Here is a 16,204-nt window from a genome sequence, read left to right on the forward strand (position 1 = left end):
CTTAACACAAAAAAATATAAAGTTAAGAAATATAATTTACTACGTAAATAAAAAGACAAACTACAATAAATCAGGAATTCATGGGTATTGCTTATTACAGAAATACCAAGGTGATTACCACTGACACCATTTAAGAAGAGAGGCACAGACCAAGTAAACACCACATATGTAATGAAGTATAAAATGACTACTGATAATTAGAGTTTAATATTGAACGGTGTTACATGCACATTTTGAAATCTGTTCCTGATTCACCCAGAACACACTAAGGCAGAACCAGACCTAGACGTGTGTTCAGAAAGAAAGGAAGACCGTGGAAGACTTGGCAGTCTCTTCAATTTCCCATTCCCCTTTCCATCCTGAGGGTCTCATAGTTGTGCTAGTTCACCTCTTGGTGGCAGGAGAGTCTTGGAGTGGCATTGGGACCTGCGTCATTCTATTCCATATCAAGTGGGCTGAAAGGCTATTGTGACCCATACCACCTTAATTGAACCTGAAGCTGTCCTTCTTTTGGCTACCCTTTTGTTGAACTGTCCTAAGGAATTCTTCACTGTCACAAAAGGAAGCAGCTAGCTACGGGTATTTAACACAAGTCCCACTCTTTTCAAGACCCCTCACTGTCACTGTCAAATCAATCAATATTTTGTGATAGTGTCTCAAAACGGCGGGTAACTTTAGACACCAATAGTTGTCATCTTGACACCATCATATTTGAGAACTGAGACTTATAGAGAAGTTGTAAGAAAGTATTATATGTTTCTTTAGGTTACTCACACTTTTTGTTTGGTGTGATGCTGTTTTTGGCTTCTCTGACTCTGATCCTGAAAACCCAGGACCCCAGGCTATCTGCTTTCTCCCTAAACTTGTGAGCCCATTACTAAGGTACATCCCAGAATGGATACTGGGGTACCCTTGTCAGACCCTAGTATATGGTACCCATGTACCCAGGGCATAGGTACCCCAGAGGTTTCCAATGGTCTGAATCATGTATTATGCCACCCTTGGGAGACCATTCAAATTGGAACTACATCCCTGCCATTGCAGCCTGTGTAAGTTGGTGCTTGCACGACATGCTAAAGATATAGGTTTTCTATATCTTCGGTCACTGCAAAACCTAAAAGTCTCCGCTATAGCAGATGATTACAATCCTGAGGGTAGGATGCATGGCTCTAAGTGATAATGTGCATCCGGTATAAGCAGGACACACCTGCTGCCTACACAGTCCATGCTCCCGGTAGTCAGTGAAGCAGCCATATTCTACATAGAGGGGCACCACATATTTATGTAATGACAATCTCAAAACTGGTTGCAATGAATCCTATCATGCTTGGTATAAAACATGTTGGAAACATATTCCAAGCACTGGAGGAGCCCTCCGTTAGGCTCTCAGTGTTTCCAGTACTAGCATTCTTGACCCAGACAGCACAAACTGGTTGCTGCCGACCAGAGACACGTTTCTGTCTTCCTGCCGCTGAGCCAAGCTCGGACAGAAGAAGGTGGAACAATAGGCATCCGGTCACAGGTAGGTGTGACCACCTCCAAGATAGGATTTAGTTTATTAATGCTGGGTGGGTGCACTTACCAGGGCCAGAAAGTCTGCCTCAGGTGCACATTTGGTGTCCCTGTGCACAGTCTAGTTCGAAGCAGTCCTGGGAGCAGTTGCTGATGCTATAATGCGAAACTAGACAATGGACATGGGAATAATCTCCCCCTTTTCCAGACCTTCCCCTGGGAGAGTCCCATGAAACATCTCAAACCTTTCCCTAGGGTACTTGAGGGCTTACCTGGGTGTAGGTCCATAGATTCATAGTGAGAAAAGAATCAATTCCAATACGATTTCACCTTTTACCTTATGGACACTCTGGACTTTGCTGGACTTTGCAAGGGCCCAACTTCATCCCCCTGCTTCTCTGCTGCATTGTCTGTGTCTGTACTTTATACAGAAACCCTCCAAGGCCTTTGGAGCACCAAAAACACTTGAAGGAATCTCCCTTTAAGTGAAGGAGTTACTTCCCTGCATTCGCAAGCACCTCAACACTGCTGACCGTTCTGCTGGTCCTGGGCTCCTGTGGACTCCGAAGGGTTAAAAAACACAAGTGGTTGTTTTCTTCATCCCTCGAGGCCCGAGCTGTCCTATCACTGAGTTTGAGGCCAGTATCAATTGTAGGGACTGCAATAACCGAACCCCTAAGCACTGCGTACTTTTGCAAATGGAAAGGGGTTATTGGCAACCTTGCAACAAGTGCATCGAGCTCCAAGTAGCCACAACCTCTGGAAAATTCTGTCCATTCTGTCCATCATTCTGTCCATCATCTTGTGTGTTTTGCTGTTTACCCTATGTGGGAAGGGTATGCCCAGACGTGGGTCCCTTACTCACTACATCACTGGAGTCAAGCTATACTGGCTGAAGACGGCTGATAGCCAGAAACCGGTCCTAGGATGCTTGATTCCAGTCCAGGGAAGACATGGCTTGGCAGTACGGACTGGACTGTTCCCATGAAGCACAGGGTCAAGACTGATTTGCATATGGCCATGTCTGAACTGGGGTGGCTTGGTGAGCAAAATAACGACGGATTAAACCCAGATCTGTGACTGGGGGTGAATGTTTTGGCATTGTGCAACATTCCGTCCATCATCTTGTCTGTTTTGCTGCTTTGATAAGCTGCATGAGGTCCTCCTGTCACTACAGTGCCTCCGGGCTGTGGAGGGTCATCTATAACTTCTTTGGGCTCCCTTGATTACTTGTGACATGCCTTGACTCTCCTGGACCTTGCTGGTCCCACCTTTGTACTTTCTTAACTTCCTGCTTGGGTTGCATTTAACAAGACTTGTTGATGCTCCCACCAGAAACAGACACCTCAGCACTTGATATCCTTTGTGGTACACATTGTATCCGCCTCCTGGTCATACTCAGCATCGCCTGGTCCTAACAGCTGCAGAGTCAAATTCATCAACATCATCTGTGTAGCACCTGACATCGGAGCGGATTCGTCTTCCATGTCTCCTGGTCTCTCCTGAGTGACATAGGCTCTGTCCCCTCTTCTTTCAGGTACTCTTCTTCAAGCATCAATGTTTGGATTCCCAGAGGCACTCTCTCCTCTTCCAGCAGTGGCACTTTTCTGAAGTCCTCCATTGGGTTTGAACAAGGTTTCGACACCATTTGACCCCTATGCACCCAGATTCCCTGGAATAGGTAATGTGGATACTAGGGTATCCATGGGTGAGGTGCCTCTCCAAACAACTGAGTATCTTCAGGGTCCATTGGGAATTGTCCTTAATCTTTAAAAATCTTACTGTGACTTACACGTAGATTTGTACGGAGGCAGCTGAGGTGGTCCCATACTGCACACGCTCTTTGTGGGGTCCCTATCACAATGCTTGCTCAGTTAAAAGTCATATATGAAAGCATGGACATTTTAAATATTGTCTCGCCGAGCAGCTTCAAAGCCCAATCACAGCTGGAATTTGATGGGGTAAAGCAAAGTTTAGCATGAAAAGCTCCCTTCCTGAATCTGTGTTTTAAGTTCAGCAAAGGTAGATTTGAATCACTGCGATTGTTGTTCTAGTCCCATATGTAAAAGGGAAAATGCCTTTAAGGATTGGTTTTGCGCAGGAAGGTTGCCCTTCAGGCAGAAAAACATTCCCAACTGTAAGGCAGGCACACTTCCAATAAAGCCTTCATTGGTTCCAGGGGCAAGAAAAGTAGGCAGCAGAAATGCACCACATCTCTGTAAACATGGTGCTTTATGGATGTCTCTATAGAATGTAATGCAGCCACTGAGTTGCTTTCTGCACTTAATGAAATGTTTATAAATCAGGACCTTTGACTCTGTCAGTGAAAATCTTGGAAAGGGACGGGTCGTCTCACAAGATAGTGCTTGAAGAGGATCTGAATGTTTCTTTCGAACCCCTTGAGTCAACCATCAATGTTACAGATGAAGAGGATGCTGAATGGGGCATCCCGTGTCTGAGACAAGGAGGGTGTGTAAAGTATGTGAGGGCAGCTTTTTACATTGCTTCTCTCACTCGTAAATATGGTTTATGGGCCGGTATTGGACTATCTATCTCTGACCAAGGACCAAGACATACGTATAAAAGGAGCAATTGTAAAACTAGCATTGATTATATTATGCTTGATGTACCCCTCTGGTGTAAACTATTGGATATGTGGGTTACTGAGAGACCGGATAGTGATCATAATGCCCTAAAACTAGAATTGTCTGATGTGTTTATTTCCACAAAGTCCCTCCCTGAAGGGAGTTTGCTAAATCCAATGATTCTTAGCAACGACAGAAGGAGGGTTAAATGGCACGTGATTGAAAGGAGGGCTGACACCCAAGCACCAATCTACAATAATGGAGCTCATTCATTGGTGGTCGTGAATAATTGTAGAATGAAAGGCAACCCATTCTGGATATATTTATGAGTCTTCTAGCTTACCCATCGCGCGTTGCTGCGATCTCCGCAGAACGGAAATTCAAGGAAACTCGTTATGATAACATTCAATTTACATTGTGCCATTTTTATTGAAACTTATTTATTTTAACATGGAAAAGATTTCAAAGTGTCGTTTTAATTCTATTTATTTATTCGAGTGCTTGTGGATACACGATTTTTTGTTTTTCCGTCTGGTGCGTACATCAGTATTCAAAAGATTATAAGGGCCTTGGGTGGGCCGATATTTAAAAAATGTTCATGCCAGAAACCTTCTGGGGGTTTTGAAGCCAGATTGTGAGATTTTAAGAAGGCTGAAAGTTTCTTGGAACGACATTAGCTGAACATTCACTGTTTTTCCAGTATCTTAGAGGCTTCTGAGAGCAGGGCTCTTGGTCTAAAATTACAAAGCGTTTCTGGGTTTGAGTTAGGCCTTTTCAGCAGAGGGATGAAGTTTGCCCTTTTCCATGCAAGGATACTTGACATGTACAATACAAATTTAGGGACCCCATAACAGAGGGGCGGTCATGCGGCACACAGTTGTCTTCAGGACATTGGGTATTCCACAGATATGACCTGGATTACCTTTCCAGATTTTCAAGAAAGCATTAGGTATACAAATTATGTATTTTGTTTGTTAGAGTATTTAATGTGAATATTGTAAAAATGTGTCCGAGTCCTGCATTCCTGGACCCTAGAGGGAAACACCAGTTTATACCATTCATGAGCATGTTTACACGTATATTCATGTTTAACAATCAAAGAAATAGCCATAAACACATCAGTTACTAAATCTTTTACAAAGGTAATTGGTTATGTATAATTAACATCTGCCACATGTTTAGACTCTCAAAATATTTGCCTGTCTATTTATAATTAAATACACTTTTATGTAGTGTTTCATATCGCATCTGTTACATTGACCAAATTATTGGGATCCGGTTTGCTAACTGCAGAACAAAGTACTGAAGAAGTGAGGGCCACATTTAGAGTTTGGAGGCTAGGATACACTGTTAAAGTGTGATGAATATCTTGTGTGCTTTATTACATGTGCCATAAGCTTTGGTAGAGTGCATACATTGATTAGTCAATCCCCAATATATTGGTAAATAGCTGATACATTTTCATTGGTCTTGAGAAGAGTCTATAACCGTTTGTAGGCAAGTGAGACACTCAATGGGTTGAGCCTTACGACAGAGACTCTACTGCTGAATCAGAGGATGTATGCCATTAGTTTTAAGATCTGATATCAAATGTGCCAACAAAGAAATCAAGCCCCAAAAAGGACTTTAATTATTAAATTGTTCATCTTATTCTAGCTAACTTTGTAATAGTAGGCAAGATAATTCATATTAGAGGCAACTTGTAGCAAGTCTGTTTGTTGGTCTCCACATTATCTTTCCCTTGAATGTTATGGACTTTTTCTAGCACCAACCAGACTATACCCCTAAACACTTCTTATTATGACATAACAATTTGTATATGCCTTCAAATTCTAATAAAGCTCAATGTGGATATTTTATGCATTAATGAACATACTGTCAGAACCCATCTATGCTCGGGACTAAGCAAGAGATCAATAGATACCATCACTCCCCCCCGTCATATTCAACCAAAGGGTGCAGAGCACTTAAAAATATCAATCGGAATAGAAGATGGCCGCCATTAAGGAAAATCAGGGTCAGCCGTCTAGTGTTATGTCACAGGTGGCGCTATCAGAATGTCACGAGGCGTTCCCTCTGGAATCTTGCACTTTACCTGAGTTACAAGAGGGACCGGCAGCTGAATATGACGCGGCGTAAAACCAGTTAGTCAGAGTAGAAGGCGAAGTTTCCATTGTTTAGTTTCCGTTGATGCATTGTAAATTTACCGCGTAATTGGTTACGCAGTAGTAGTCGACCCAGCATTTTGAGAGAAGTTCAATGTAAAGTAACAGTGTTGTGTGTGTTTATAGAGCAGCATTTTAAAAGGAATTTACTGTGAAGCAACAGTATTGTCGTGAGCAATTAACCAGCACTTGAGAGGAATTTTGTTTTTTAAGAAACTATTGTTACATTTGCGATTAGTTGAATAAGGAGGCTTAACTGGTAGGAAGCCAGAAACTAGAGTTACATTTAGGTACATAAGAAGAATATACTAACTGTTATCTGGGTTTACGGTTGTTGAGGAATCTCTGGAAATTGTTTCTAGAAGAAAAAGGGAAAGATATATATATTAGACTAAAAGAAGGTTATACTGAACAAGATATTAATCAAGGCTTAACACAAAAAGATATAAAGTTAAGAAATATAATTCACTACGTAAATAGAAAGACAAACTACAATAAATCCGGAATTCATGGGTATTGCTTATTACAGAAATAACAAGGTGATTACCACTGACACCATTTAAAAAAGAGGCACAGACCAAGTAAACACCACATATGTAATGAAGTATAAAATGACTAATGATAATTAGAGTTTAATATAGAACAGTGTTACATGCACATTTTGAACTCTGTTCCAGATTCACCCGGAATAGAACCAGACCTAAGGCAGAACCAGACCTAGACGTGTGTTCAAAAAGAAAGGAAGACCGAGTAAGACTTGGCAGTCTCTTCTCTTTCCCATTCCCCTTTCCACCCTGAGGGTCTCCTAGTTGTGCAAGTTCACCTCTTGGCAGCAGGAGAGTCTTGGAGTGGCATTGGGACCTGCGTCATTCTACTTCAAATCAAGTGGGCTGAAAGGCTATTGTGACCCATACCCCCTTAATTGAACCTGAAGCTGTCCTTCTTTTTGCTACCCTTTCGTTGAACAGTCCTACATAATTCTACGCTTTCACAAAAGGAAGCAGCTAGCTACGGGTATTTAGCACAAGTTCCACTCTTTTCAAGACCACTCACAGTCACTGTCAAATCAATTTCTATTTTGTGATAATGTCTCAAAACGGCGGGTAACTTTAGACACCAATAGTTGTCATCATGAGACCATCATATTTGTGAACTGAGACTGATAAAACATATAACAAAGTTGATGCTGTTGTTGACTTCTCTGACTCTGATCCTGAAAATCAGGACCCCAGTCTATCTGCTTTCTCCCTAAACAGGTGAGCTCAGTACTAAGGTACATCCCAGAATTTATACTGGGGTACCCTTGTAGTCCCTAGTATATGGTACCCATGTACCCAGGGCATAGGTACTCGAGATGTTTCCCATGGGCTGAAGCTGAATGGACTTTCCTATACTGCATAGATAGTATGGTGGAGGCCATTATGTCAGTATTTTCCTATGTGAATTTGGCATGTATTCCACAAAGAAGGGGATTTCGCTATACAAATCTAGTCAATCCTATTATATTTCCAAATTTCCTCAACTGTTTTACAAGAAACCAGAAATTGAAAACACAGATGTCCTTCTTCTTAGCACCTTACCGTTCAGCTGAAGAAGATTGAAGCACCAAATGGTTCCCGGTATGCTGTCATCATAGCAGCATCCTTTTACATTGCACTGCTCTCTGGTGATTCCTCCGTAGCCACAATTGACTCTTGATTTTGGTTCAATGGCACATTTGACTGTGGAAAACACGTTTGTTTACATAAAAAATAAATCTTGCAATCGCAGGTTAGCAAATGAAACTGCAGATTATGTATCAAAATCCATCAGGATGAATTTGTATCATACTGTTATGTTATTGTTATTTTTTTTTTTTGTATAGCGCAACGGTTACTCAAAAAGAGAATCCCGGCGCTTTAGGTAAGGTGAGCAGGTTTCAGAATAACACAACACAGATAAAAACAGTTCAAAAGTCCACAAAAGAAACGGGGCTACAGGCAAACCTATTTAGAAAACAGCCAGGTTTTGAGGCCTTTCCTAAAATCAAGAAGAGTAGTCGCCCCCCGCAGAGAGAGCGGTAAGGAATTCCACATCTGTGGGGCCAGCAGACTGAAGGAGCGGCCACCTAGGCGAGCCCTCTTCACACGCGGAACAGCCGCAAGAAGTAAACTCATAACTCTATTGTAGATATTTGGGCAAAATCCAGAGATTACACACATTGCGGTGCATTTTCCTTCTCTGCTAAGACAGAGTTGGAATCTCCATCAAAGATAGAGTTTTCCAGCATCAGTAGCTGTCTTTTCACCTAAGCAGATCTAAGCACCATGGACAAAGACGCTTCAATGGAAAATCCACAAATGCCCTCGCCCGCCAGTGGATTTTCTGGGCTAGTGGAAATTCCATCTCAAAGTGTGGACACTACAGATGCACCCACAAAGTGGGATTACACTGCCAATGACTGCATGTCTACTCTGCCTGACATGCTGGGTGAAGTAGATGATACTAATCCATAAGTGAAAGGCGACTCCCTCTGTTCAGCAGACTTCCATAAGAATACCTTCAACATACATAGTGGCAGATCCATCACTCAGATCAGGCTACTAACATTCAACTAGTTTTACCATCATTTACTCAACAATGACACCATGGGTGAAGCAGCTGGAGTATTTTATGTTGTGGAATATCAGCCACATGCATCATCCTATGCAGCTAGAAGTCCATGAAGGAAATCAACCATTTCCTGTGAGATTTCATTTACTGTCCTCCTCCTAATGAGAACGTAAGTCAATTAAATGAATGCAACAATAGTTTGCTCTAGAAATCTTATGAAAAGTACTCTTTACATTGGACAAATACTTTACAGTTATGTCCTGAACATGTCTATGTTGTGTTTGTGGACCTGTGTGCTGCATTTGATTTCCTCCTCTGGGAGAAGTTATGGGAAGCCCTGAATAAGATGGGTTTCCGACTACTTTATTGCAGATATATTTATTATACTCCTCAGGAATAAGGACGGTCTCGTCAGATAGGGATGGGGGGCCGGGTATACTGACCGCATTAGGGTGAACAGAGGCGTGCGTCAAGCATGTGTACCTGCACCTGCACCTACTCTGTTCATCCTTTATAAAAATGGATTCATTGCATCACTAGCCAATTGCAAAGGCAACCCCCCCTAGCTTGCTTGTCAAGCAGTGGCATCATTGATTTTTGAGAAATAAAGAAAATCTTACTGCGAGTAAGAAAAAACTGGTAGTACTCTTGAGCTTAAAATATGCTAAATGTTGATTCACAAAATGTATTCCAAATGTATTTCAAATGAAAGGTGGGTATTTACTCCAGGATGTTTGTAGAAGTTTCAACCATTTATTTATTTGACATCATATTGACTTCATATGATTGAACAGTCACGACGTATTTTTCAAGAATCAATCATACATATACATCATGTATATGATCCACATAGGTTTTAGATTCCCCAATGCATTTCGCACAACAGTGCGCTTCCTCAAGGGGTCTGTAAAATGAAAGGAAATAGGACTACTAAGTGATGGTAAAATGAGAGGAGCACGGAATACAAGATAATGAGGGATGTGACTTCAAAGAACATGCTCATCACCCAAATACAACGTAGAATTTTCCACGTGCAAGAGTGTTTGGTGAATGAAATGAATAAAGTGAATACAAGGACAACTTAAGTGTGCTGACACAGAATTTGCCTTAAAAAGGTGCCAAACTTCAAGTTCTGAAAGTAATCAAGAGTACCAACATAACATCCCAAGTGAATACGCATAAAGATAAATAGATGAAAAAAGAACACGCGAACTGTTAAAGTGCCCAAAAGATCCCGACATTGTGCTAGGTAAATGAAAGTCGCCGTTTCCACAGGTGTAAATACAAGTCTTACCGCTTTAGTAAAGCAATAGGAGAGTCTAACGGCAAAGCGCCGTGTGTAGGCGAAAGCCAGGCTCCGTTCACAGGAGGAACCCGGAAGACGCCACGCATGCGCGTGTGAGTGTCTAAAAAGGTTGAGGATAATAAACATAAAAGACGGACGTACAAATAAGTAATGCAGGGAAACGTAAACAAAGGAAAGTGAACTTGATACACTAAGGTGCACAAAAGTCGAATAGTGAGAGAAATATCAAGAACACAGGATAAAATTAGATAAAATGTAGGAAAAAACATGACGCTACAGTAAGCTCAAGTTAAACGCAGAGTGTATAATTACTGAAGCAAAGATAAATAAGGCTGCCCAAAAGAGACGAAATGGAAAATAGTAAAGAATAAAAGGAAAATAGTAAAATAGTAAAGAATAAAAGGTAGCATATGAAAATATATCTATGCATGCTAGAATCTGGGTAAACATGTATGACAACTATATCACAGCTTACTAAAAAGACCAATCAGTGTCAAATAACGGGTACGAACTGTCAAACAACACGTTAGTGGATCATAAATGACAACTAAATTCCAAGCGGTCATTCAGTCCTTTCGGTTGGACCGCCCTAAGGCGGTAAATCCAGTATAACTCACGTTGCAATACATTTTTGTTATTGTCCTGATGTGGTAGTTTATCAACAGTTTCCAGAATTAGAAATCTTATTTGACTAGGATTGTGTGAATGTTGGATGAAGTGGGAAGCAATACAGGATTTAAGGTTTTTAGTGCGGATATTACTGCGATGTTCATTTAACCTGGTCTTGATTTTGCGTTCCGTTTTGCCAACGTATGGGAGGCCACACGGGCATTTGATCATGTAAATCACGTTGGTTGTGTCACATGTCGCATTCACACGAAGGTTGATGGTGGTACCTTGAGTAGGGTGAGTCATAGTAGATCCGGGAATTATGCTGTTGCAGTGACTGCAATTATGACATGGAATAGTACCTTTGTGGATAATGTCACTGGTAATTGACGGTTGTTTGATGAGCTGTTGTATTGTTTTGGTGCGTTTGTATGCAAAAATGGGTAGTTTTCCAAAAATTTGATTGAAATCTGTTTCTGATTGTAAGAGTGGCCAGTGTTTGCGAATAACCTCTTTGATTTGACGAGCATGGGTGGAGTATTTAGATGTGAACACAGATCGTGTGTCTTGTTGTTGAACCTTGGGTTTGGGTTTGAGTAATTCATCTCGAGTCTTGAGCTTAACCCTCTCTTCAGCACAATCTGTGGTGTTTTTAGGATATCCACGCTGGTGGAATTTTTCCAATATTTTGGAGCTGTTAGTTCTGAATGCTTCCTCTGTAGATGCAATCCGTTTAGCTCTCAATAACTGAGAGTATGGTAGGTGCCGCTTTAGGCTTCATTGATTTTTGCCAATGATACCCTACTTATTTCCAGGTCCCCGATGGGGCTTCCAAATCTAGTGGACCGGTTTTCGGAAGCTTGTGGGGAAATTAATACCACAAAAACACTTTGTTAAAGCAGATAAAGCAATTTGACTACTTAATAGTTAGGCTGACAATTTCAATATCTTGGGCCCCACAAAATACAAAAATCCAGCTTTCAAAAAATTGAAAATGTTGATTTATGGACCAGTTGGTCCAGTAATTCAAGTGTATCAAGCGAAGGGTGTTGGAGCTGCAGTGTATGGCGCGGAGTTGTGGGGCAAGAATAGTGTAGGGGTGATGATTGAAATAACTGAAAGTTCTTTATGAGATCAGTCCTGGAACTTCCTTGAAATGCCCCCTGAAACCTATGCGCTTAGACTTTGTTTTAAAAAATTTAGAAATTAATAGAAAATGGGTATGGTGTCTGCCTGGAAGTATTCTATAATACTAGCCTGCAACTCCACAGAAAATGAATCTATCCAGGAGGGCCTCAGCATTAACCCTGGGCGAAGCACTACGCTACGCTCGCGTAGTTTGCGAAGTTTGCGCAACTTCGCACTACGCGAGCTGCACGTAGCACAGTGCGAACACGCGTAGTGCAGCGTAGCGGTCATTTTTTGCTTGTTCGCGGTCCTCATCGTCATGTTCGCGACCGCGAGCAAGCAAAATGACATACCGGTGAGATTCTCAATGCGGGGAGGTCAGGTTTCTCATTGCGAGTGGTTGCGCATGCTCGCGACCGCTCGCAATGAGAAACTACCAGTTCGCGTTGAGAAAGCTGCCGCTCGAGTAAAAATCTACTCTAGCAGCAGAAAACTACAGCTCGCACTGTGCAAGATACCATTTTCAGTGATTGCACAGTGCCGGATGCTTGTCCGCACTGTGCAATCATTGAAACGCATCTTGCACAGTGCGAACATGCTACTACGTAGCTCGCGTAGTGCTACGTGAAGTTCGCGTAGTGCGAAGTGCATTTCGCGTAGCTTCGCGTAGCGCTACTTCGCGAACTACGCCCACCCTTACTCAGCATTCAGTTTCCTTTGCTCTCCAGTTGACATCAACCCCAGAGAATGGAGGGTCATCCCAACAGGGGAATGATTTGAAAGAAGCAGGCCAGATGTTTCATGTCAGACACTCTTAACCCCACATCCTGCACACCCAGGTAGAAGTCTAGCCTGGAAAAAGTGGTGTTGTGTCTCTGTCTATCGAAATTCAGAAACCTGTGTTCTTGTGTTCACAGATCATTGCAAGAAGGTGCGTGGAGTCCAGTGAGCACCTACCAGATGGGGTTGTACGTCTGTGCAAATGATGTATGGGGTGAAATTAACATTTCTGCCTCATATTCACGATGAAGTGTTTATAGAGAGAATCTTCCCCCATTAGTTATTGCAGATTCAAAGGTAGTATATATTAGGACCATATCAATTCACTATTCCGATCCATGTCATCCCAGCCTTTACCACAGATTGACAGGTAACCCCTTCCATGTTTGCGTCGGCCAATGGCCATCGCGAGCCCCACATCCCTAGTGCTGCACATGTCCGTAGGCCGATGCGGCCCCGCCCACTCATTAGAACTCCCGCACCGTGGTGGAATTTGCGCCGAGGTAAGGAGTTAAGGTTGTGCCTTGTTTTTTCTAGGACATCCATTCCGTAGCCACATGTTGAGTTAGAAGAAATAATACAGTGTGAGGATAATTTTTTAGTGAAGGCAGTTTCTGCATAGGGATGAAGATATGTCTCATGCAACAGGGCACCGCCAAAATGATGTCTGTCTAGATAGGACATTACCTGATGATTTAATCTAGGGTTGCCAAGTCCTCTGACAATTCAGGTCAGAAATGTCTCTGGACTATCTAGTTTAATATTGTGTGTGAACACTGCAAGAAATCAAAGAGAGCTCCTTGTGGCCATATTGGTGTGTCCAATGTCTATTTGTCATGTTTTGGTATGGTGAGTGAGATTTTATGGTCCTCGAAGGCTAGTTTCTGCTTTTCCCTTGCCATTCGAAGCACTGTGTTTGTGTACCCGTGCTGCAAAGTCATCCTGTGCCCCGAGCCCCCCCAACATTTTGCTGACTGGCACTGGTGGTAACTGACTCTGATTGACCTTGGGCTCTGCTTAAGAAGGCACAGGGCCTACATACAGTAGGGTACACTATGGGTTAGGGTACCTCTTTGATTGGCATGACCTCCCATCTAAGTCCATTGTACATAATAGGGCAGAGAGATTGAAACTACGTTTAAGTCCCTAGTATAGAATGGGGTGGGCAGTTTAAAGAACCACAATGCAAGTGAGGCTAAGCGGCTACCTGTCCTCATCTAAAGGTGAAAGATAAACATAATTGGGGTTCCATGAGATCCTCGTAGACCTGCTACACCATCCCCTATTTGACATATCTTGTTCTTGCACTCTAAATGCATACAGTTTAATCACACATTCCTCAAATAAATCGAATTTGAAAGTCTTTCTGACTCGCATACCTGAGGGTGAGCTTGTAGGGCATCCATGGGCTGTTGGTGAACAGAAAACAAAAATATTTATTTTGTCATGCAGGTAATGGACTTTAACATGAAAAGAGTTATAATGAATGACTTATTAAAATACACCACTAATCTGGGTCACAGTGTCTTTTCTCTGCTCCTTCCAAAATGAGAGAATGGTTGGAAAAGATCTCTATGCAAACACTTAACTCTGCTTTGCGTCTATTGCTATATTTTGCCCAGAGACCAAATTCATTATAGCTTATTAGACCAATGATTTAAACATCAAAGATGTCTTGTTAATACAGACCAATCAGACAATGACATAAAAGTTTATAACATTTACATTTATAACAATGCATTAAGGTACAACATATGATTTAAACACAACTCAGAATTATGTATGCATTGCAAGAGGAACAGTAGAACAACCTGTTGCAAATAGAAATGAGATTCAATGGTGAATATCTATGGATTGCTCTATCTATCTCTATCCCTCTCTTTGTCTGGCAGGTAACCAACACCACATCCGCCATATCTGACGTCATGCTATGCTTTACTCTTTTTTAGTTCCTTTTCACATCCTGTTTACACAAATGCAGGTTTTGTGCTTGGCTGCTGCTGTGAGCTATGGCATGCTGAGTGTACATTGATTGCAAAAACTGGTGACTTTCTGTGGTTTTTAACATTTGAATCATGAGAACCTTAGCACAGTTTTAACTGTGTTTTTTCAGTGAATTTCAATGTTTTTTAAAGTGCACTTTGTTGCCAACCCCACATGAATTCTCTGTTTACATGGTGATCCCACCTTGAGTTGTGCATCAAACACAGGTTTCTATGTTTTTCCTGGTCTGTTAGTCAAGTTTTCTCTGCCCCTGGCTCCCTCCCACCACAGTCTAGGTCAGACACACTTTTGGTGCTTCATCATTCCTGTGGAATTTGGTTCCACTGCTCATAATTGAGTCACAAATTTCAAGATGAGAAAAAAGTCTGCAGAAGCGTACACTAGCCAACCACAATGTAAGTGTGGATTAGAGGATTTCAGAATCTCTGAATTCTGACATTAAACGGCAGGGCTATTCAAAAGAGAAATCCTTTCAGATCAACCTAGCACCCTTTTCAAACGGTAATTTCTAAAAACAATTAGAAAAAAAAAGACTGAACTGATTGTCCCCACATTAACAAAAGCTTGCAGATGTCCTGGCTTTGACCACATTACTCAGATCTAGGTTGAGTAGATTTTGGTTCTGGTGGCTGGAGAAACATGTTGAGTTTCAAGAACCTTTAAAGCATTCTTTCCAGCCCTTTGGATCTGGAGAGATGACAGCTGAATCTCTGGTTTCATGTGTGACAATATGTTGTCTGCAATCAGTAGAGTCCATGACAGAGGTCCCTAATGGAGTAGGCATTTGTGGACTAAGTAGCGGCAGTTGGTGCAAAGTCTCCATCAGACTACTTGGCAGGCATAGCGGTTACTTCTTTCCAGAACCGGAAAACTTGAGTCCAGAGGTCGAGCAAAAGTGTCCATGCCCACCTTTGACACCCCTTTGTATGGCTCCATCTTTAACCCAAGTCCTTGTGAAGTTCCCTGAGTCATCCTGAATAACTCCCTTTAGATAATAATAGCCATATGAACAATGAGAACTAATTTAGCCTCTATCAGTAAGGAGATATAACAACTATAGGGGTTATCTTTGCTAAATAAAGCGCTACTGGGGTTTCTCCTTATATGTCCATATTTGAGTTTTATACACATTAGTTTAGTTAATTTCCCTCTATTAGATATTGAAAGGGCATTTTTGTGCTATACATTGTGCCATACTATGTATGAGTTTCCATTCCCCTCCTCCTCCCTCATAACCCTTCCCAATTCAATAAGGCTAATTTGCCTAAAGGCAGTAGCATTGGCTATCCAGTTGGAGTGACCAGTATTGTGGTCCTAGCACACCACATGAGAGTATCCAGAAAGAAGACTGCCCGCTGATCACTAACCTACTCAGTTCCTCAATTAAAAGGTCTTGCACCTCCAAATGCACAGGTTTCAAGATGGCAATGAATCTTCTTGGCTTACTCAGAAGAGTAAAATCTCACCTGTTTTAAGCAGTGTATTTCCCCATCTTTTCACAAGAGAGCATGGCTTCTGAGGAC

The 16,204-nt window shown here is 41.9% G+C and overlaps 1 protein-coding gene across 1 annotated transcript in view; it reads right to left on the reverse strand.

Moving 5' to 3' along the window:
* LOC147725271 (integumentary mucin C.1-like) overlaps window positions 1-7,627 on the reverse strand; it is a 72,815-nt gene extending 65,188 nt beyond the window's left edge. The window contains exons 1-2 of the mRNA XM_086918229.1: window positions 7,597-7,627; window positions 6,576-6,620 (exon numbers count right to left, since the gene is read on the reverse strand). Coding sequence (XP_086774355.1) covers window positions 6,576-6,620; window positions 7,597-7,627 — 76 coding nt within the window. The remainder of the gene's footprint in view (window positions 1-6,575; window positions 6,621-7,596) is intronic.
* Window positions 7,628-16,204: the final 8,577 nt, after the last annotated feature.

The sequence above is a fragment of the Lissotriton vulgaris genome, chromosome 4_1 (genome assembly GCF_964263255.1).
Source record: "Lissotriton vulgaris chromosome 4_1, aLisVul1.2, whole genome shotgun sequence".
Lineage (NCBI taxonomy): Eukaryota > Metazoa > Chordata > Amphibia > Caudata > Salamandridae > Lissotriton > Lissotriton vulgaris.